General features: G+C 29.9%; 3 protein-coding genes across 4 annotated transcripts; 1 reads left to right on the top strand and 2 right to left on the bottom strand.

The window, feature by feature from the left end:
- The first annotated feature begins 11,289 nt into the window (after nt 1-11,289).
- LOC113849733 (peptide methionine sulfoxide reductase-like) lies at nt 11,290-13,099 on the top strand. The gene is made up of 2 exons (XM_027479857.1): nt 11,290-11,674; nt 12,626-13,099. Exons 1-2 carry the CDS (start codon nt 11,342-11,344, stop codon nt 12,875-12,877), a joined length of 585 nt encoding a protein of 194 aa, XP_027335658.1. The 5' UTR covers nt 11,290-11,341; the 3' UTR covers nt 12,878-13,099.
- A 108-nt stretch (nt 13,100-13,207) lies between these two features.
- On the bottom strand, nt 13,208-15,377 carry LOC113865415 (vignain). Its single transcript, XM_027499940.1, has 4 exons — nt 14,415-15,377; nt 14,069-14,304; nt 13,840-13,980; nt 13,208-13,666 (listed from the first exon to the last, which is right to left on the bottom strand). The coding sequence occupies exons 1-4, from the start codon at nt 14,860-14,862 to the stop codon at nt 13,403-13,405; spliced, it is 1,089 nt and encodes a 362-aa protein (XP_027355741.1). The 5' UTR covers nt 14,863-15,377; the 3' UTR covers nt 13,208-13,402.
- Nucleotides 15,378-17,698: 2,321 nt separating this feature from the next.
- On the bottom strand, nt 17,699-21,456 carry LOC113866015 (alpha/beta hydrolase domain-containing protein 17B). 2 transcript variants are annotated; one of them, XM_027500895.1, is made up of 5 exons: nt 20,936-21,456; nt 19,527-19,563; nt 19,195-19,431; nt 19,049-19,096; nt 17,699-18,555 (listed from the first exon to the last, which is right to left on the bottom strand). In XM_027500895.1, the coding sequence occupies exons 1-5, from the start codon at nt 21,235-21,237 to the stop codon at nt 18,037-18,039; spliced, it is 1,143 nt and encodes a 380-aa protein (XP_027356696.1). In that variant the 5' UTR covers nt 21,238-21,456; the 3' UTR covers nt 17,699-18,036. The 2 variants fall into 2 exon arrangements, with proteins under 2 accessions (XP_027356696.1, XP_027356706.1); XM_027500905.1 differs by having other exon boundaries at nt 18,323-18,545.
- Between the last annotated feature and the right edge of the window lie 1,972 nt (nt 21,457-23,428).

The following is a 23,428-nucleotide window of genomic DNA, read 5'->3' as shown; positions in this document are numbered from 1 at the left end:
TCCTAATATGATCACATTTTATTGAACGTGGAGACTAAATTTAAATAAAATATTTATATAAACTAAAACAAAAATTATGATATTTTTATTAGTAACTTACGAAATTTTGTATTTAAATCTCACTGTGTGCAATATTTTCGGACTAGTGACAATTTGTGTGAACAAAAATTAGCCTTGAGTCATTTATTCTTTAAGACACTATAATTTCTAACCTTAGAAAAATAATTATTTAAGAAATTTCTTTAGATAATTTTTAAAATAAAGTTATAACTACTTTACCATTGCTACCAAACTAACAATGAATTCTAGTTTATCCTAAGCTTGATCGAGCAGAGCAAGATAGAGTTGACACTGAAAAGGATTATTGTCTTTGGAAAAAAATATATAAAAAACACTGTTCAACTATAATGTGTATAATAAATACATATTTTATTTTGTATTTTAAATTTTATGTTACATTATTAAAAGTAATTTTGCCATTAAAAATTCCTATAGGATGAAAAAGCTGCAATGAAAACTTTAATGATTACTTTAATGCAGTTATTTTTATATGGGGAAAGAGAAATTGATTTTTAAATTTTATATTTTTATAATTATATACTAAAAATTTTAATTAATCTTTAAACTTTACTAATTTTATAAATAAATATTGTAAACTTGAATTTTATTTTAATTAATCCTTACAATAGAATTATAATAACAAATTAATGAATAATTGAGATTTAAAGTTAATACACAGTTGAATTTTTCTTTATTATTAATTTAATTTTAACTTAATTTAAAAAATAAGCTATTTCTAAAATTCTTACTTCTAGTTTAAGATCTATTGAAGTAGAATTCATATTCATGGTATCTAATTGTGAGAAGGATAAAATTTAATAATCAATTGTATATAAAATTATTGTTCAAGGTGTATATTTGTAATAAAAGTGAAGTTTAGAAGAATTAAATACTCTTTTTCGTTCAATTTTGTATAAAAATAAGAATAACTTTTTCATTTTTTGAAATGAGAATAAATTAAGATATTAAAACAAGCTTAAAAAATGTGTTCTAATTTATTATTTAAAAGTAGATATATGCAAAATTTTAATATTAACATATGCAAGAACTTAAGAAAAATTTTATAAAATATAATATATTAAATTATTAATACTTAAAATTGTATTATGTTGTTTAGTGTAATCCTCACAGAGTTTATTACTTAATAATAACTGGTTTTAATTCTCGCAGCATAAGCCAATTGATAAAATTGATTTTATTTATGATAATGTTTTATAAAAATATAATTGTTATTAAAATAATTTAATAGTGTAAAATATTTTTTATATTAATAAAAATGATTTTTATAATAATTAAAAAATAAGAGTAAATAAAATAATAATCAAAATTAGAGTCACAAATTTGTACTGTAATACAAGGATAAAACCGTACTTAAATAATGTGAATAAAACTTATCATTATCAAACATTATAAAAACTATATAAAAAGAATTAATATTTTTAACCATAAAAAATTATAAAATTTTATTTATTTTTAAAAAATCTTAAAATTTTTGTCAAGAAAATAGAGAATTAAAATAAATTATTTTATTAAATTTGTAGGATTTATAATTTAGAATTTAGGGTTAAGGATTGTAGAATATGATTAATTAATTTATAATTTTAAAATAAATAAAATTATATTTTAATATACTTCTATCATATTAAAAAATATTTTAATATTATATATAATTAAATTAACTTACCTATTATCGATTAATACCAATATCTCAACTTTATTGTTGCTTAACAAACTTAACCTTTACAACTTGTATTTGTATTGCTAATATATTTGTATTATATGCCTATTAAATAATGACCGTGTTCTGGATTATATAAAAAATGTATAAAAGGTTAAATTATCCAATTTATTGTATTTTTTTTTTTATAAATGTTAAGTAATATATGCAAAGTATGTATTCATCTGTTCAGTTACTTTAGACGATGCCACATAAAGTTTTTCATCTATTTTTTAATAGTAAAATTATAATTAAATAATGACCTAAGAATTTTTGAAACCATTTTACTTTACAACGGTACAATCAAAATTATAGTATCTAAATCTTTTTTTATTGTTTAATCATTTGTTAGAAATACACTGTTGCAAAACAATTATCATTTACTATAAAAAAAAAAAATAGTATTAAAATAATCTTTAATAGTATAAATTTTTTCTAACAAAAAATTACACTATTAATATAAATTTAAAAGTTTATATTAATAGCTAGCCAATATTAAAATTAATGTATTAGTAGAATATATGATTACTTTGTACTAGAAAATTATTATTGACAATAATATATTTCATTGTTAGTAAAAATTTACAATTACAATATTAATAATTTACTTTTTAAAAATATTACCTATTATACTAAACGGTATTCTAATATTAAATTTATATAAATTAAAGTATGTGTGTCACATCTATATATTTATACATGTATATTATGTATTATTTTTTTAAATTGTGTTGTAATTGCTTGAATTATATGAATTTTTATATGTTAGAATATAAATGTGTGAGTTGTGAAGTGGTCGGATAAAAGTTGTGTTTGCTGTGCTAATTGGGTGATTATTTTGATATAATTAGTGATGGGATTTGTGATCGATTATTAAGTGTTTTATGTGTTTATTAGTATAAGGAATATAGTAGAGGATTTGCATTGCATTCATTTTGAAAAACATAGGAGTTTTGGTGCAAGGTTTCTCTCTAAAGCGAGGTATGTCTCACTCAAGCGAGACTGAGTTGTGTTGAATTAGACATTTTGAAGCTATCTCACTTAAGCGAGGTTAGTCTCGCTCAAGTGAGATTAGTCTTGCTCAAAATAATATCACCCCAGCTATCCTTTCACCCAGGTAAGAAGTGACCTCGCTCAAGCGAGGAGTCACAGGAAATATGGGAATATCTCTAGATCTATTTTCACTCATGCGAGAATAACAGAAAACTGAGTAGTACCATTGTCTAGTTTTCTCGCTCAAACGAGAGTAGGGCTCAAGCAAAACTGCGTGGATTTGAAGAGGTATTTAAGGAACCCCTGCCTTGAAATCTTTCATTTCTCTCAAGACAATTTTTCTTTTTTGTTTTCTCTCTGTTCTCTCACCTTCTCTTCTCAGAAAAAACCTCTCGAAACTCGTACTTCTTAACAATTTGAAGGTGAACGCCTAATCTGTTTGGATCTAGGTAAGTTTTCGAAGCTGAGTTCTCCAACTTCACTCCTTATCCCTTGATTTCTCTTTCTCAAGAGCTTTCTACCTTGCCATTCTAAAGAGATCTGAGTCCTTTGGGCGATAATTTGTAATTGAATGTTGTATCATTTTCTTTGGGACTCATAAGGAGTGTGATCTAAAAATACTCATTTCTAGGTAGAGGTGTCAATTTGGCCCCAAGCCTACAAGCCCCCTCACACAACCCACTCTGTAACACCTTATGTTTAATGTCAATAAATCATAATTTCGTAAATTCGAAATAAAATAAATTTCATTTCAAATAAGGTTCTCAACCTTTGGTTTCATCAAATATTTTAAAATAAGGAAAGGGGTTACAATTTTTATCAAGTCACTACTAAAGGACCCATTGAAATACATTAGTTTCAAATTAAAATCCTAGTCCTATAGCAGTTTCATCCGCCCCTTTCACTGAATCTGGTGTTGATCGTCTTAATTACCTTAAAAATAAATGTAAGAGTGAGTATTCTACACTACTGTTCAGAGGGCAAGTGTACCATCGAGAAGTAATAAAGAGTTCTTAAATTAAATTCCTGAAATATCGTCCCACAAGGATTAGTTTTCAATTACTAAGAATTTCCTAATTCAATTGTTTAAGCTTCAAAGGTACGAGATTGATTAAAAATAAGAATTTATAAAATCAATTATAAAACTAAGAGCAAGAAATACAATGCACGTCTTGGTTAAACTTATCGGAGAGGAACCTAGGGCATATGAGTTTTCTCATTCAATCCTTTATGTTATTCTTCTGTTTAACTCTAAATCCGATTTCCTTGTGATTACTAATCATTCATACGAATACTATTAATACCCAATGGTCATGCAATATTAATATTTTTTTCTCTAAATTAACATCCCCAATGGTCATGCAAGACATCAATTTAAGACAGCTTAAGGAGCCTATGAACTTGTTAATTTAATAACGATTAGAAGAGAAAGATTGGTTTGGTTCACCTAATTCTTTGTCTCGTTTTACCCTATAGATCTATTAATTAACCGAGGTACGATCGTCTGACGATATAGTTAATTAGGATTAAGAAAGAAGCGTAATAGGATAAAATCTAATCACAAAACGGAAATCAAATTTAAATTCAAATATCAAAATTCCATAAATTCATGAACAATAGTTCTCATAGCCCTAGCTATAGACTTAGTTACTCATGTTAAAAAAAAGAACTAAAACAATCATAAATAAAGCCATAATCAAAAGAAATAGCAAACTAAAGTGTGAGATGTGTTTCTGGTCTTCAAGTATGATCGCTTGAAGCTCCAAGTGTCGCCAAGCATGTGCCAAAGATCCTCTCCCTGAAGCAAGAACAGCCCAATATCAAGCCCTACACTTAGACACTTTGCCCATTTCAGCCCAACCAGTCATGTACACACACACACACACACACACATATATATATATATATATATATATATATATATATATATATTCACAAACATATATCTAAAAAATACACACATGAATATACATTTATATTTATATAATTATCAATAATTAATATTACAAAATTCGAGGCGTTACACACTCTACAGCTCCAATTTTTTTAAGCCCCACACATAATGGGCTTACTCTGGCCCTAAGCCTTAATATATAAACAAGATTTGAGTTAGGGTTAAGGTCAAAGGTGGGTTAGCCCACACTTTTTAAAAAGTAATTAATAAATATTATACTATTTTTTTAAATAAAAGGCACATGTGTTATTTATCATTTTTATTAATATTTTATTAAAAATTAATAAAAATATATTTTAAATATAAAAACTATATTTTATAAATAAAAATTCTATCAATCTAAGATCAACTAAAATTTAAAACTACAAATATTTATTAATTTTTGTTAAGTTTACAAGTTATTTTTCTGCATCAATGAATATTGTAATATTAAGTATCATTTGTCTATAATTTTTATGATGAGAATATTGTATTTATTTTTTTAACACATTAAATTTTATTTAATAAATTCTTTCAAGCATTTTCATAATACATGACTTAACAAATTTAGCTACTGTTATTTTTTTTATTGTCAGTTTTGTGTTTCTATTGTGACTTTAAAATATTTATTGAACACGTGATCTTCTTAAAATAATTTTACAAAAATAAATAAATAAATAAATATTTTTATAGAATAATTAATAAATATTTTTTAATAAAAGAAACATGTGTTTGTTTATTTTTTTTATTAAATTGTTTTATTTAAAATTATATTTATAAAAATGTATTTTAATTTTTTTTATAAATTTTATCTAATCAAATTATTTCACTTTAAAAATAAATTATATTAAATTAAGATAAGTCAAATTTTAAAATTTTAAACATTCATTAATTTTTGCTAAGTGTATAAATTACTTTTTTGCATTCATGAATTTGGTAATATTAAGTATCACATGTTTATGATTTTCATGATGATAATATTATATTTATATTTTTTAACACATTAAATTTTATTTAAATAAATCATTTTGAATATTTTGATAATTTGATAATAAATGACTTAATAAATTTAACTAATATAATTTTTTGTGATTAAGTTTGTATCTCTGTTATGATTTTAAAAATATTTATTGAACATGTGATGTTCTTAAGATAATTTTATAAAAATAAATAAATAAAATATAATAGTATAAAAAGATTAAAACATGACAAATTTTATTATTAATATTCAAATAAAATTATAAAATAACATGTTAAGAAATTTTATAACTAATAATTTTTTAAAATTAGTTAGCCCATAGATTAGTCCTAGCCCACTTAATCTCATAGGCTTTTGGGTCCTATGGGCTTTTTCATATTGTGGGCATTTTGGTCCAATGGGCCTTTTGACACTGGCCCACATGGGTTAAGGTTGGCCTATTTGACACCTCTACTTCTAGGTAAGGAGAGCTTACCCTAGATGTCTATTATTATTCTCTCGGATACTATAAATCCTAATTTAGCTAAGAATGGAGTGATGCATGAATAAACCTTATGGTAGAACTCAAAGTATGTATGACTGAGAGAATTTTCTGTTGTTTTGGTAAATAGTGTGAAATTGTTTGAAATGCTGTAATGCTGCATCATGTTGATTTAATCATTCTAGAGCTGAGTTACATGTTTAGGTGGTTGGCAAATATTTGGATACTAATATCAGGATTACAATAACTAGAACATAAAGAAGTGTAATAGGTAAAACCATAAGTCCTAGACTCATCTCATTCGATTTTTTTCATATGTTGCATTATTGTCTTCTTTAATTAATTGCTAAACATTAAGTCTTGTTTTTAATCTATCACACTCTCTTTGCATTTAAACAATCGAATTAATGTATTCTTGGTACTTGAAAATAACTCTGTGGGACGATAACTTGAGAACTCTTTTTGAAAACCCTTTATTACTTTTCAACGGGTACACTTACCCATGAATACCCAACAACAAGGTGGTAGATAAAATTCTTTGAATAATGCCAATGAAACATGATCATGTGGTGACTACAATAATTGAGTCTCACGACACATATACCATGATGGTAGTAGTATTACCGAGAATCATTGAAAATCATATAGTAAGAATTTTAGAGAAAGCAAAAAAAGTAAGTGAAGAAGACTTGAAGAGTAAGGTAAATCTCAGCAATGTAGTTGCATCCAGTCAAAGTGCAGAAAGTAGAGGTCGTGATAATTTCATTCAAGGAAGAGATAATAATTTGGAAGTATCCAACCAAGGAAAAGGTGGAGGAAATTTTGGTTTTGCCAACCAAAGAAGAGGTCGTGGTTACAACTATCAAGGTCACATGGATTTTAGTTGCTTCGGTTATGGAAAGTTAGGGCACAAAGTTGTAGATTGTTGGCAAATGTTGTAGAAAATCAGTGTCAAGATATTGGTGAGAATTCAAACAACCTAAAAAGTCTATTTATGACAAGCAATAATTTTTCAAAAGATAAAAACATCTAGTATTTAGATAATGGGCGTAGTAATCACATATGTAGGAAGAAGGAGTCATTTTCTTTTCTAGATTAAACAATCAAGTCTATAGCAAAATTTGACAACACTAATATTCTAATTTTGGAAAAAGTTCAAATCACAATTAACCTAAAAAATGGTACTCAAAATTTCATATATGATGTTTTTTATGCTCTCAGTCTTCATCATAATCTATTGAGCATGAGACAACTATTAGAGAAAGACTACAACATGTAAATTAAACATGGAATCTGCACATTGGTTGACAACAATGGGAGATCATAACCAAGGTAAAAATGACTCTAAATTGCCTATTTCCTTTGAAAATTCATCATGAAAAATATCTTTCATGGAGTTTTGCCATACCAAATGATGATTGGTTATGACATATACATTTTAGACAATTTCATTTTTCTAGATTGGATTATCTCTAAAACAAAGGAATATGTTTCTATATGGTTGTTATAAATATTTCCAATCGTGTTGGTGAGACTTGTCAATTAGAAAAGAAGTACAAAGAATCATTTTCTATAGGAAAATCATGGAGAGCAAAGAAGCAATTAAAGATTGTACACTTAGATTTGTGCATAATTGAGATTCCAATAGATGGTTGTAGCATGTACTTCATTACCTTTATTAATGATTTTAGTTAAAAAAAAACATGGGTCTATTTCTTAAACTACCAATAGATGGTTGTAGCATGTACTTCATTACCTTTATTAATGATTTTAGTTAAAAAAAAAAAAAACATGGGTCTATTTCTTAAACTAGAAATTAGAAGCTTGTGATGCCTTCAAGTCATTGATAAATGGATAAAAATGGATAAACAAATCTAGTTCTTGATAAGCCTGAAACATCTAACATATCACAAAGGCAATGAAGGCTACCAGCCAAATTAGAAGATTATGTTGTGGGTAATAATAATGACCTATCTAATGAAAAAATTATTTATTTTATTTTATTTACGTATTGTGAGCCAATGCTTTTTGAAGAAGTAATAAATGATCAAAATTGGAGAAAATTCATGGATGTTGGGATTCATGTAATTGAAAAGAATGAATTACATAGGAGCAACTAATAAAATGGGTGCATAAAACAAAGTACAAACCTAATGGTGAGATTTCTTATTTTAAAGTTAGGTTGGTGGCAAAACGGTACAAGAAGAAGCCAAGTATTAATTATTTTGAGATATTTACCTTTGTTGTAAGATTAGATACAATTCATATGATTATATCTATCTCGACTCAAAATAATTGAAAAATATATAAAATAGATGTCAAGTCTACTTTTCTAAATGGTACTTTGGAGCAAGAAAAATATGTTAAGTAGTCTGCAAGTTATGTGATTGAAAGAAATGAAGAAAAGGTCTAGAGATTGAAGAAAGCACTATATGACTTAAAGTAAGCACCAAGGGATTGATACAAGAAGATTGATTCTTTTATACAAAATGGTTCTGAAATTTGCCAATTTAAAGACACTTTATATATTGAATTTGTTGAACATAGAGATACTCTTGTCGTATGCCTTTACGTAGATAATCTAATATTATTTTGGCAACAATCTCAATATGATTATAGAATTCAGGGAGATTATGACAAGACATTTTGAAATGACAAATTTGAGTCTAATGTCTAATTTTTTTACGAAGAGGTCATTCAACAAGATGGTGAAATTTTCATTTTTCAAAAGAAATATGCTTATGATGTTTTGAAAAAAAATTCAAAATGGAGAATTCAAAGCCAATTTTTACACCAATTGAAAAAAATTGAAGTTAACAAAGAAAGTTAATGGTAAGAGAGTGGATCAAACCTACTACAAGAGTTTGATTGGAAGTTTTAAAAATTTGACTACAATAAGGTCATATATTACTTTTAGAGTTGAATTGCTCAATAAATTCGTTGAAGAGTGCGTGTAATTTACAAGGAGCTAAAAGAATTTTGAAATATGTTGAAGGTACTTTGACTGAGAGAATTTTTTATGCTAGTAACAATGATATGAAACTTGTTGACTATATAGATAATGATTGAGCAGGAAATGTGAAAATAAGGAAGAGCACGTTACAGTATGCATTTCATCTTAGTAGCAGTGCATTATCACGATCTTGAAAGAAATAACCTGTTGTTGCACTCTTAATAGCAAAATAGAATACATAATAACTAGTTGTGTAACTTAGATATTGTGGTTGAGAAAAATACTTGAAGTTATACATTAAAAGCAAGACATTTCTTTAGTAATATTTTGTAATTACAAGTCTACAATTGTTTGTGCAAAAATTTAATATTTTATGGATAGTCTAAGCAAATTAATATCTAGTTTCACAAAATTTGAGAAATAGTTGAAGAAAAAGAAGGGGAGATTAAATAATATTTCAATGAAGATCAAATCACTGAGCCATTGAAGTTTGAGTCCATTTACAAGTTAAAAAAAAGTTGCTTAAAATGACATGTGCTTGATTTAAGGGAGATAATATGAAATAACTAAATCAAACGGTAAAAGAAATATTGCAACACTAATAATTAATACATTCTTAAAACTAAAAATACTTCATGTCAAAGCAATAGATCCTTCGTGGTTTGGAGGTTGCAACAATATAATTGTAGGTATCGCATTGTGCTATATGTACCAATTATAGCAAAATCAAACAATACCACAAATTCAGAATAATTATAATGAGTTCACATACTCCATCTTTATCTTTCTTTATGGTTAAAAATCTTCTAGGATAATTATATTGTAAACTTGAGTCTATAAAAAATAACTCTTGTACAATACTATTATATCATTAAAAATCTTTTAAAAGTGAAAAAGACATCTCCTTTTACTCTCCTTATTTTTTTCTAAGTATGAGTTTGTGAAATAAATATGTGATTTTATAATGGCCAACTAATATCAATTATTTTTAAAAAATATACTTTAATTTTGATTTCATATTTTATTAATTTTATGACTTAGCTATACATAATATTAAGATTACTATGGTTTATTTATAAGTCTAGTTAAAGTGATTCCAACTTATTTCTTGTACACTCCTACATCTAACGACATTAACCTTTCATCTTCCATTTAATTTTAGGACAAACAAATTTTTTATTAATTCTCACTTAGAGTCGTGGTCAGTAATGGATCACCGAAAGAGTTCTTTTGAGGGTGAAAACTTCAATTTTGCAATTAACCCATTTAAAAGAATTGCATTAACATAAAATTATTTTATTTTATTTTTACCTAAGTGTCTCATTATTTGTTTAATTTAGTTCTTACAGAGGGAATGTTAATGTCATTGCCTTCTAAGCATATAAATGGCACTCAACGTGCCACTTAGGTTATTTTATCATTGTTAACTAACAAACATTAATGTAAGGACTAAACTAGATGATAAAACACAATTTAAAAATATTTAATAATGTTACTTTTAAGGATAAAAATAACTGATTATAAAATTTGAGAGATAAAAATAATATTTTATTCATAAATATAATTATATTTAGTAAGTAAAATAATGATTTTTAACTTGAAATGATAATTATCTTTTCTTATATTTTTTAATATTTCTTTTATGCGGTTTTCAAATCAGCTTGGCTAACAAATACACCTCTTACCTTTCTCATTCGATGAGGGATGGCCATCCACACATTCATCAAATTGAAAGTAACAAGAAAAGAAAAACGAGGCATAATAAGAATAGCCAGATTTTTATCCGGCAAAACATATCTCATATTTGATTGAGACGAAATAATAAATAAATATTTAAATATTTATTATTTTTAAATGTTTAAATTTAGTCTTAAAAGTTAAAGTTAACACATTAAAAACTATATTTATTATTTTAAAAATAATATAATAGTGTATTTGATAATTAAAAATTTGATGCAAATGCTTACGGTTTTAGAAAAAAAAATTAATGTTCAAAGATACATTGTATATTGCCAATACCAACAGAGAATTTACCATTTCAACAACAAACAAAAATTAGAAAAATGCAAATAGCCCTTCTCATTCAGTATCTAGTCACTACAACATGTGCAGCTTGCGTCACTATCAATATTAATGCATTAACATTTAATTTATGTTACTATTAATTGATAATTCAACGCTGTTCTCTTCGTCTACACAGCACCACACCTGAGTGGTAAGGTAGAATGGCTACGAGTGGAGTCAATGACGCACAGCACAACCCGGCTCATGACCCGGATTTGGATACTCCGGATAACCCGGATCACGAGTTGGCTCAGTTCGGAGCGGGTTGCTTCTGGGGTGTGGAGTTGGATTTTCAGAGAGTTGAGGGAGTGGTCAAAACTGAGGTTGGATATTCGCAGGGTCGCACTCCTGATCCCAACTACAAGCTGGTCTGCACCGGAACCACAAACCATGTTGAAGTGGTTCGGGTTCAGTTCGACCCGAAACTTTGCCCCTACGCAAACCTCCTCGCTCTCTTTTGGTCTCGACATAACCCCACTACCATCAACCGCCAGGTCCATAATTACCTCAATTATCATTTGTTTTCTTCGATTTTTATAATTAATTTATAATGAAGTATGTGGTTTTTGTGTTTGCATTTTTTCGCTGTCCTTTTACTCATTATCTTTTTGTTTTCCTTTTCGCACTTTTCACCAGTGTGTGTAACGAAAATTTTAAGAAGTAAAAAAAATAATTGTTCTGATGAACGGAAATCCTACTGCAGAAACCAACGGAGCCTAAATATCAAGGGCATGTTTGTATTATTAGGCTAATGGAGTTAGTACCCTTTCTAATGTACTTCTGTAAAAGGCTAAAAAATTCGGAAATGTTTGATGTACAGTTGGAGAAGAATGCTTTGGATATAGCTGTGTTTTTTAATGTGTTTTTGAGACGCATGTATATTAAAAAGATAAAATAAATTGGAGATAAAAAAAGATTATATACAGTGTACATATAGTATCAAATTTTAGTATTTCAATTAAGGGAACTAAAAGATTTTTTCCTACATGCCAAGGCTAGTTATGTGAATCTAAACAGGCCTAACCAATAATCCCAGTATGGATTTTCAATTTCGTAGCCATGTAACTGGAGGCAATTTTTTTTTTCTCCCATCAAGTCATGTCATTTACTTCATAGACTACATTATTTTATCTATTTATGCATATTGTATTCTGTGATTGATAGTTCCAAAGTTTCTTTAAACGATTATATCACCGTGTATTCCATGTCATCGTGGTTTAGAAGATAATGAATTTGTATAGATTAAAAAAATATTATATGCATAAACAGTAACTTTATGGAGATTGAAAGTTACCTTCTAATAGTATAAAAATAAGCATTTTTTTTATATTAATAAGAAATAAACAATTTTATTGCCATGCATGTTAGAGGAGGGCTTTGTTCTTCTTCAAAACATTTTATGTCCTTGGTTTACTTAATTATTTATTCATGCGTATATGTCTCAGGGGCATGATGTGGGAACACAGTATAGATCAGGAATATACTACTACAATGAAACACAGGGTCGTTTAGCTCAAGAATCGAAAGAAGCTAAGCAGTTGGGGTTGAAGGAGAAGATTGTGACAGAAATACTTCCAGCAAAGAGGTTTTACAGAGCAGAGGAATATCATCAACAGTATCTCGAGAAGGGTGGAGGTCAAGGCAACAAACAGTCTGCTGAAAAGGGGTGCACTGATCCCATCAGGTGCTATGGCTGATGTCGTGACTTGATCCACACTTCACACCATGTCCTGCTTCTATCACCCATCATCGTGAATGCTAATAAATTAATATTGTCAAAAATAAAATGTCATGGTGTTTGTACCAAGTGATTAGGTTTAATCTGGACTCCTGTTGAATCCGTGTTTCTTGAATTCTAGTTCGATCAATTGGTATCTAGATAAAGGGAAATGATAAAATCAATATAATAAATATCTCTTTTTAGTAAAATTTTACTACTTTTATATGCTTAAAATTATGATAAAGGCTCACGTTAATGAAATTATTAAATAAATGCTTTTAAGTTGTTGCTTTGCGTGAAACTCGACCATAGAAGGGAGACTACATGAGAAATTGCAAGCAGTAAAATCAATTTGATAGGTCTATTTTATTGTAATGTAAGTATAAATTTGTAGATGAATACATTGACATCGAATCTGAGATACAAATGTTATATAGGCAATTCCTAGCACTCAAGAAAACAACAACCAGGACTGATGAGAGCTTAATTTTGTAGGAAGCATTCAAAGTTCATCTTTAGGAGATGAGGAAGGTCCTGTTGGATTATCGGAGGAGTTTTTTATTGGGTAGGAAGCCTCCATAGCTATGCCACAAAGTCCCTCCTTGTCAGATATGTTCCTTTTCATTCTGATGTAACCCTGTTCTCCCCATTCTGGTCCCCAGGAGTTCTTCACTATCCAGTAATTAGTTCCATCAATTGTTGTTCCATATCCCACCACAGCTACACCATGGTTTAGCTCCTTGCCACAATCGCCAGTAAATACTCCCTGTAATCATTAGTATACAAAATTAAGATACCCTTTTGTTTCAATATACTAGCAACCCACACAATGTCCCCTTTTTTGTTTAGTTAAATGGGAAACATGTTTAGTGGTAATTAATGCTTTGTTCTAGCAAGTGTTGAAAATTTTTACCGTGAATAGGTGAATTAGATATTTACCTCTGAGTAGAACTGAAAATCAGATCCCCCAGCATCTATGGCTACAGACACAGGTTGGTTTGCAACAGCTTTGAGCAATGCATCTTCATCATTAGCAGGGACATTCTCATGGCCATCAATTGACACTGCTAAGTCATTCTCCTGCGACATGAATGATTTTTGCATAATAAATTTCCTCTAGTTATCAGTCAATTACATTAGCTTTATAAATGTTTATCATGGTATTCACCTTTGATGCATCGCATGTTCCTTCTTGTGCTATGTAAGGGTAACTGCTTTCTGTCGTTATGCCACCCTTTTGCTTGATGAACTCAAAAGCATATTCCATTAGCCCACCATTGCATCCTGCATTTTCATTTTTGTCACAATCCACCAATTCTTGTTCAGACAAAGAGACTAGCTTATTGGTCTTGATTTGGTTAATGCCTTCAACAGCTACAACAGTTGAAAACGCCCAGCAACTACCTGTAAGAGACATTAGTAACAATATTATTAGGACCTATATGTGCACCTTAATTCCACCTTATAGGTATTTACATAACAACGGAAGAGAGAAACTATAGCATTTAGCTTACCACATTGACCCTGATCCTTTACAGCAGTGACAGCACCTTTCTTCCTCCAATCCACAGAAGGAGGAACAGTACCGACCTTCTCATACATGAAGATTCCATTCCCACGTGGGGTGCCTCTGAACATCCTGTGGTGATTAACCTTTGAGCCAGCATAGGTACTCCTAAATTCATGGTTGGTCATGTCAGCGAACTTGTTTAGTTTCAGCTTGTAAGGCTTATCCATTTTGTTAGTGTTATGGACATGCATAACGTTTGTTTTGAACACATTAAACCGCTTGTGTTTGTCACTGAGGCTTCTAGAAACAGTGTGGTGACTCCTCCATCTCTCGTACAAGTCCCACAAGCTTTCCTCGGATGCCAAATCTTTGTCGTGGAAATCAAAGCTTTTGGCCACTCCAAGAACCAAAGCAAAGCATAGAACAACCCACAAGAGCCTTTTCATTTCCATGTTTGTATTAGGAATGGAATTAATTGAATTAATGAAGATGGGGTGAATAGAGGGAGCAAGGGATGCTTTTATACTGGGAAATGAGAGAAGAAAACAATAGAAAAATAAATAAGTCACGGGTTTCTTAAGGGCATCAACAATGGGCAATGATGAAGATGCCAAGACGTGGCACTCTAGAATTGTGAAGATAGGATGTGTTTGTGTTGTTCAAGAATGGAAGCAAAGGATTCAATAAGTGAAAGGAAGGAAACTTGAGAGATTTTCTTTTATATATTTTTTAATAGAATTGTGTCAGTTAGGTGCAGACTCTGAAGCTATATGTGACACTTTGTTTTTGTGTCATCCAATATCTGTTATTGTATGCTTCAAGGATCATCTTTCCCTTGCATGCAGATCACGCTATTAGATTAACGAGGGTGTCTGTGGTGAAGGAAAGTGCGGAGCATGGTTACGTCCGGTTTTGAGCTACCATGTATTGCAAGTGGAGTGAAACATTCTGATAACTGATGGCAGGTTTGGAAAAAATAATGTGAAAATGGACCCAAAAAGTAGAAATGTGTGGTGTGGTGTGGTGTGGTTCTCCACACAAAGTGTAACCAAATCTGCTTCTTAACAGGGCATGGCTTGCATAATTCTAACTTATGAGATAGTGATTTAACGCGTTTGTGATTATCGAAAAGCTCAAAAGTGGTAAATAAAAACCGATCATCTCGCTTATTTAACATTTAATCTAGTTTGAGTGTAACAATACGACACACTTTTTATTTATTAATCTTTAATATCCCTTTCCATCATTATGCACAGATGTGAATTTTAAAGGTAAGTTTGTTATTGTTAAATTGAGAATTATGATCAGGAGTTGGTAAGCAAAGTTGGCAAAGGCCTAGAATTTACTATATACCGTTTTGTTTTTCAATTTTGCAAAGGTTCCATTCGGCAAAAGCAATATGAAAGAAAATATTTTAGTATTGTTCAGTAGTTATCATTTGGCTCCAGCGTGATGCTCTTGCTTGTGGTAAAGGAATACAATAGCGTAATGCATCGGGCATCACCAGTTTTTTCAGTAATTGAAAATGCTATATTCTATTAGCATTAATTTTATTTTTGAAAATTATTATCCTTAATTTTGGCAAAAGTAATAGGCAATGTCGGTCAATTATGTTATAAAACGATGATGAGTTCGTGGCTTGCTTCCTCAAAAAAAAATAAAAATGCCCGTTTGCAATTTTTAAATTTTTGGGCTGTCCTTTGAAAGTTTTTTCAGGCATTTTGCCTCAACTATTACTATTTATAAGCTTTGCCTGAAGTCAAGGTCGTTTTTGTATTTCACATATTTTTACATGTTCACTACTGCTTTTGCAATATTTTTGAAATTTTAATTTTGAAAGTTATTAAATATTTTTTAAAAAAATTATATTCTGTAAGTGATTGATAATTCAGGTTAAAAATTTAATTTATAGATAATGTGAAATTACTTTAAAAAATTAAGTTCAAACATAATTTATAAATAATTTTAAAAAAAGGTTTACTATGTTCTAAAAATTAAGTTTTAAAAATGATGAAACAAAGTGGCATGAGAAGTAATATCCAAAAGTATGTTATTATATGCATTTTTCTATTATATTGCACATGATATATAATAATTTTTTATTAAAAATAATAAAATTCAATTTAATTTATTAATAATATTAAGTGTTATAATTTTCTATAAAAATGTACTATATATAATTTCTTATTCTGTTCAATATTGCACATGTTAAGAGAAATATTATTATTATTATTATTATTATTTTAACAAAAGCTTGTTCATGGGTTTATACATATCATGAGCCATGTGATGAATTTAACTAAGCTGCATGCATTTTCATCCATTCTCTCTTTAAGAGGATTAATCAAGCAATTGGATGGTTTTTAGGTCGGGGGTGCGTCTGACTTATATCTGAATTTAGAGTGAAATTTAAAACATTTGTTAAAATTAAATTAAAATAATGAAATTAATCTCAAAATAACTCGTACAATAATTATTTCATTTAATAATTTTTTATAAGCATTGGATTTCATCAATCTAGGGTTATATGTTCATGCTGGTCATTCATGTCAAAGTTGAGTGTTCATAGATATAGAATTCTATAACCAACATTTACTTATATTTTAAAAATACATATTAGCTGTTAAAATAAAATTATTTAGTGAATTGTTAATTTATATGATTTTTTAAACTTAATCTATTTAAGAATAAATTTTAATTTAATATTTAGATTGACAAAATTTAATATTTAAACAGAATTACTCATGCCTTAATTTAATTTGTTTCTCTTCTGAAAGATACAAATTTCTTACTAAATTATTATAATAAATTTATTATATTACATATTTATTTTAATACATTTGAAGTTAAGTACTATTTTGTTAATTTTAGGTTTCAAAAATTTTATTCATGTTGAAATAACATGAATTATTAACATTATTTCATGGCAATCTATCCGCTAGTGATTTTACTTCATTTTAATATTTATAATATTAAATATTATATATATAATTAAGAATAATCAAAAAATAAATTCAAATACCAAGATAGATAGAATAGTTACTAGTTAAAAGAAAAATAAATTATAATAATATAATAAACTTACTGTTTTTAGATAAAAAATATTTTCTTAAGCATTATTCATATATTAAGTAATAATATTTGTTTTAAGTAATAAATATAAATAATTAATATTATTTTAAAAGTTTTTTGTATTATAAATATTAGAGGCCTTAAGCATAGACTTTGGTTCCAAAGCAGTCAAGTAACAAAATCCATGGAGGAAAGAATTGCCATAAGAAGAGTAAAGCAAAAATAAATAAGAATATTCAATTCATGTGAATATATATATATAATCATAGCAATGGCACCCTTGACATGAGGTTCATTTTCTTTCTCATGACTGAAACAAGGTTAGAGTCGCTTCAATAGAAAATAATAATATAATAAAACTAAGAATATCAAATCCCAACATATGCAAATCTACATGAACATTGCAATGGAAGTATGAAACTGCAAGAGTAACATATGCATTCTGCAAACCATAAGTTATAACCCCAGTGTAAATAACTGTATCTGTATTTTTGTACCTTTTCCTTGCATGTAACAAACCCAGTACCAACGTTGCATATGCTCCAAGAGATTGTTTAGCTAGCTCGAATTCTATCCAGCCAATCAATGCTCTTCCGTGGCCTCTCAAATTGAACATCAACACTTCTCCTGGACTTATCTTGGAACTCAATGCCTCTCGATTTATCGTTGTACTCCACGCTTCTTCGTGATCTCTCCATCTGATCAAATTGGACTCTAAACTTTTCTAACTTTTCACCATTGTTGAATTTGAATTCATGATATTTAAGCTTTTCTGTCCTATCAGTACTTTTCCTTGGTTTGTCTCTCTGATCAGTACTCTTCCTTGGCGTTTCGAAGCAATCGGTGCTTCCTCTGGATTGTTCAACTCTATCTATGCTTCTCCTGAAACTCATTCTTTGTGATGGCGACTTTTCCACTGTTGATATAAATTTTCTCAGATGTCGAAGGTATTCTGGAAAGAGTTCCAAATTACAGTGATTTCCTAGTTTGAGCCATAAAGGTTCATATTTTTGTTGACACAGCTCCCACAACTGCTTGCCATGAGAGCAATCAACAACCTCATCTGCAGTTCCCTGAAGAAAGTATGGGAAATGATGTCAGATTAATAAAGCCACAAGAAATGTGTTGTGCCCATAAAAGTTACTACAGGGAAGTAATATTTGCCATTCTAAGTTACACAAGAATGCAATTATATAATGTTTATATCATCAACAAAGGCTGGTTTCTCTTCAAATTTCATCCAGTAAAATCAGCCACAATGAACAAACTCCTACATTTTGTGTTCACTGGCTAGTGTTACAGAAAATGCCATTCTCCATTTATCAACCCGTTTCATGATTTTCATCACAGGTGTCAGCAGGGAAAAGGAAGTTGTTTGTAATAAAAGATATTCTATTAGTATTTGTCACTTGGAACACCAAGCTAGTACACTAAGCACTGTCATAAGGACTATGACAATTATATTTGTTAAATGGATAACAGTTAAAAGCTCATAGTAACCACAAAAATCATGAAGAAAAAGGAAATAGTGAGTGGGAAATCCAACAAAGAAAAAGGAATACTTACATGAATTACTAGCACTGGGCACTTCACCAATGGAATCTTATCAATGTTCTGCACAACAATAACACAGAACTAAGTTCAGATACATCATGAATACATAATTTTCAAATCAAATGATGTCAAACAAACAGGGAAATGAAAAATCTAACCTTATAAATGTCAAACCAGTATGTCCTTTTTACAGGGTACATGACTCTCAACCCTGATAGTATAGGACTGTGGAGAACAACAGCCCTTAGTCGGGGTAAACGGGCAGCAAGATCCAAAGTAGGACCACTTCCAACAGATTGACCATAAAGGATGATGTCTTCCTGCTTAGCACCATAGTTCTCTTCAAGATACTTATATGCAGCTTCAATGTCAGCATAAGTATTATGCTCACTTGGCTGTGAAAAATATCCAGATTAGTCTTTCATGATGCTTCTTCCTTCCGAGAACAAAAGAATTAAATAAATAAGAAATTAGTGCATAGAACAGTTACCTTCCCCAATGACTGTCCATAGCCAGAGTAGTCATATCTGCATACATTGAAACAAAATGGTTAAGAACATCAGTATCATATAACAAAAAATGTGTTCTCTAACAAACACAAAATTTATATGGTAGCCAAGTATAGTACTTCAAGTACCTTTTATCATTTTCTTATGTGAGTGTGTGTGTGTGTGTGTGTTGGGGTGGGGTTCCTTGAGATATGTTCTATAAAGTACAGTCTCAAACAAGATTGCTGTTCATGTGATTGTGACCTTATTTATGCTTCAATAAAATATTTCTTATACAAAAATTTCTTTCACCACAGAAAAAGGAACATAGCATCTGATCTCTACATGTTTGGATGCAAGGCATTAGTATGTCAAGGGCAACTCCATCATAAACATCCTTCATTATTACTCCTAAAGTAATCCACCAGAGTTTACAATTTCATCTGTTATTGGGCATTAAGGTGTTGCTGTCATCCCTGAATTGGACGTAAGAAATCACACTGTGGAATTGAACTCGGGTTTGATGGGGCAATTTGGGAAGTTTAGAAGCTAACAATTCAATCATACCAACTATTTCAATATCACCAATAACAGCAGAGGGATTTTCTAATATTAAATCCAAAACATAAGCTTTGGTCACACTGCAGACCAAAAACCACGGTACCCTCCGCAGAACCAAAAAGCATGATGTTGAGCATAAGCGATGTCATATCTCAATTTCTGGAACAACTTGAGCATCTAATTATGAACTTTATAGCCGTTCACTTCCTTCACTTTTTTAAAGAACTTCCTCCATGTGCCCCCAAAATTCTGTTAAGGTAAAGGAAAACCTACCCAAGATTGAGAAGCGAAACAAAAGGGGCCAATTTGTGTCACATCAAAATTGAAACCATCAAACAGGTATCACATCCCATATATCCTTGGGGACTACATTCCTTACATGGCTAGCAAAACTCCAACTTCACACGCACCACATTCAGATAGTTTTTTAAGTATAATTAAAAAATGAAAACGACTGAATACTACATACACTCCCACATTCACCTGATCTATCAAGTATTATAATCACGCAAGAACCACATAAAATACATAGCTTAGTCTTCACACACAAAATTAGTAAACTAGAAAAGCAGGTCCACACAAATGAACTATATCCAGAAATTATCACTAGATTTAACACATGACCAAACAGCCCTCCATCTTTGACTAATCAAACCGAACAAACAACAAACCCATCAACATCAGAATTCATTTAGACCAACCCAACTCAAACAGCACAACAAAGCTTCCAACGGCAAGACCCGAATCCAAAAACACATATCATTACAAAATTAAACTAAAAAAGCACGAATTCACCCAGGGAATCCAAAAGGATGTTTAAAAAAATAAAAAAGGTGGAAAATTGAAGTACCCCATGAGATTAACACGAAGGTGGATGCTCAACTCGACGAAGAGCTCATACATCTGACCAATATCTGCGGCATTACCATGCGAATAAAGAATGGTGGATTTGGCCATGGGGTGTCGAACGTACATGGCCACGATCTCAGTTCCACGGCGATTTGGGAACTTGAGAACTTCAACGTTTTCACGGTGTGGAAATAAGTCCATGAGTAACAGCCCCGTTGCTTCTTCCTTCACGAGCTTGTAGGATGGTGGGTTGGGAGGGAAGAAGGCTAACTTTGCTGCCATTGATGACGTCACTCCACCCATCTTCTTGTGGACCGAGTTACTGAGCTGGTTCTGCACCGAGTTATTAGTTCTTCATATTAGTGAACCTTTTTGGAGAAGTGAATGAGAAGAAGGATGATTAATGGGTGTGAACTGAACCTGACCTGAGTCACTTACTGGGTTTTTATTTTTAAATTTTTGGTAATTAGTTTTGGATTTGTTTGAGCGTTGAGGGGGGCAAAATAATAGTTCTTTTTATATTTTCTTTTCTTTCTTATTATTCTCATTCCTATCTTTCTATTAATTAGTTGTCTCTTCCACAGTTCCACGTGTTGTCCTTTAGGCCTGATGTTCTTCTCCTTACCTTGTGGTCTTTGTTTTTCCTCTCTCCAACATCATCCCTCAACTCTGTAGTATCAAATACAATAATTAATTCTTTTTTAATAAAAAATATTAATGATGATATATTATTTCAAATAAATATGTGTATATTTAAGAAGATAAACAGATAAATAAAGGACAGAAATAATTATGTATAATTAATTATAAATTATTATAGTATAAGTATACTCTCTCTTCTTTGGAAATAATGTTTTTAGTAATAATCATACAAAAACAGAATAATTCCTATTGAGTAAATGTATTAAATGTTTTAAAATTTGTGTGCACTAGGTTTATATTAATTAATTATAAAAATATTAGCATAATTTGTCAAAAAAGTTACAACATTACTCAAGAAAATAATAATGAAACTCCCTCTTTAACAAGTTATTTTACTTAAATAAGAAGGAAGTGGTAAATAGAAGTTAAACTCTTACTATGTTAATTATGTTTATTTAATATCTAGTTTAAAAATAACTATAAAGAAAAGAATGATACATTGATAAAGTGCAACATGAATAATAATTTGCATGGGGTGTTTGAATGATCGAAAATAAAAATGGTAATTATATGTGTGGGTGGAGACCAGTGAAGCAGGGGAAAGAGGGTGGAGTAAAAAAACAAAAAAGTAGAGAGTATCAATTAGTTAAATGATTTGGTGGAGCAGCAACAGGGTGTCCCATGTTGATGTCAAACTCAGGCCTGTTTCTCTATGACCATCACCATGATTTCTCTCCTAAGGAAGGATAACCCCTTTCGGCATCGTGTTTTTTGGACCAATGGGACCTCACATTCACACGCCCACAATAGGAATGTCCTGTTTAAAGCAACACTCCTCTCTCTCAATGTCATGTTACTTGCCCATTAATTCTTCATCATAGAACTTTCTCTCTTTTTATTTAATTAAATTAAGAAGAATCTTTGTTCGGGAATTTTTGAACAAGAACCTCGTTTAGGGTAATCAAGCTCCATCAACGGCTCCAATTGTCTTCATCTTCAGTATCCTAAGCCTCAAGGTTCGCCACCTGGGACCCATGTTGCTGGAGAACAACATTTTCTGTTCCATTATGCCATGTTTTTTACGCTGTCAAACCAATAACAATTCAAGTGTACAACCTAGCAGAGTACTATGACAAACCAATACAATTAAAATAAATTCAAGTCTCGTATACCAACACAGAATTAAATAAAGTCAGTGAAATCACTGCACATAGCTTTACCTAACTACAAGTTTTAAACTTTTGAGACACATAATTTGGTAATTTTATGTAAGAAAAAGCTCACCAACGTTGCAAACATATGCGTTTAGTTTAACGTTTTAATGGAAATGAGTCATAATTAAGGCTACGCAATAAAGAAACAGCGAATAGATATAGAGCAATGACAAAGGCTACTACCAGTTGCGTTGATCGACGTAAGATAAGGAATGTGAGAGACTTTTTGCATTTGCCAATGAATGAGGCTTTGCGTGACATGTGTGTGCATTCATGTTTATCACAGGAAAGCAGATGCAGATGCAGACCCAAAGAAATATCTGTTGCCTTAATCTTATCTTAATTCTTTTATAATTATAAATTAACAGTTTTAATGTTTTTCTACGTTTTATTTTATAATTTTTAAGTATATATTATTAAAATATTCTCATTTTGTAGGGTACAGAGAGAATAAACATACATATAATTTAATAATTAAAGTATAAATAAATATATTTTGTCTAAGAATATCTCAACAGCTATTTTACAGTGAAAATCATCCCTCTCACTTGGCTAATGACTTGCTGTGACTATGACGAACACATGGGTCCATCTTTATATTTTTGGGTCGAAATGGGGGCGACTCTTGAAGTAGTCTA

This window comes from Abrus precatorius, unplaced genomic scaffold (genome assembly GCF_003935025.1).
Source record: "Abrus precatorius isolate BTA unplaced genomic scaffold, Abrus_2018 Scaffold10, whole genome shotgun sequence".
Classification (NCBI taxonomy): domain Eukaryota; kingdom Viridiplantae; phylum Streptophyta; class Magnoliopsida; order Fabales; family Fabaceae; genus Abrus; species Abrus precatorius.
Note: the sequence above shows the minus strand (reverse complement) of the source record. Positions and strands in the feature narration are given on the sequence as shown.

Excerpts from the sequence above, each read along its gene's own strand:
- LOC113849733 (XM_027479857.1), top strand. The coding sequence starts at position 11,342 with ATGGCTACGAGTGGAGTCAATGACGCACAGCACAACCCGGCTCATGAC. Across the intron at positions 11,675-12,625 it reads CCACTACCATCAACCGCCAG|GGGCATGATGTGGGAACACA; the intron begins GTCCATAATTAC and ends TATATGTCTCAG.
- LOC113865415 (XM_027499940.1), bottom strand. The coding sequence starts at position 14,862 with ATGGAAATGAAAAGGCTCTTGTGGGTTGTTCTATGCTTTGCTTTGGTT. Across the intron at positions 13,981-14,068 it reads GAACATGCGATGCATCAAAG|GAGAATGACTTAGCAGTGTC; the intron begins GTGAATACCATG and ends TTCATGTCGCAG. Across the intron at positions 13,667-13,839 it reads ATTTTCAGTTCTACTCAGAG|GGAGTATTTACTGGCGATTG; the intron begins GTAAATATCTAA and ends TAATGATTACAG.
- LOC113866015 (XM_027500895.1), bottom strand. The coding sequence starts at position 21,237 with ATGGGTGGAGTGACGTCATCAATGGCAGCAAAGTTAGCCTTCTTCCCT. Across the intron at positions 19,564-20,935 it reads CTTCGTGTTAATCTCATGGG|ATATGACTACTCTGGCTATG; the intron begins GTACTTCAATTT and ends CAATGTATGCAG. Across the intron at positions 18,556-19,048 it reads GCCCAGTGCTAGTAATTCAT|GGAACTGCAGATGAGGTTGT; the intron begins GTAAGTATTCCT and ends TACTTTCTTCAG.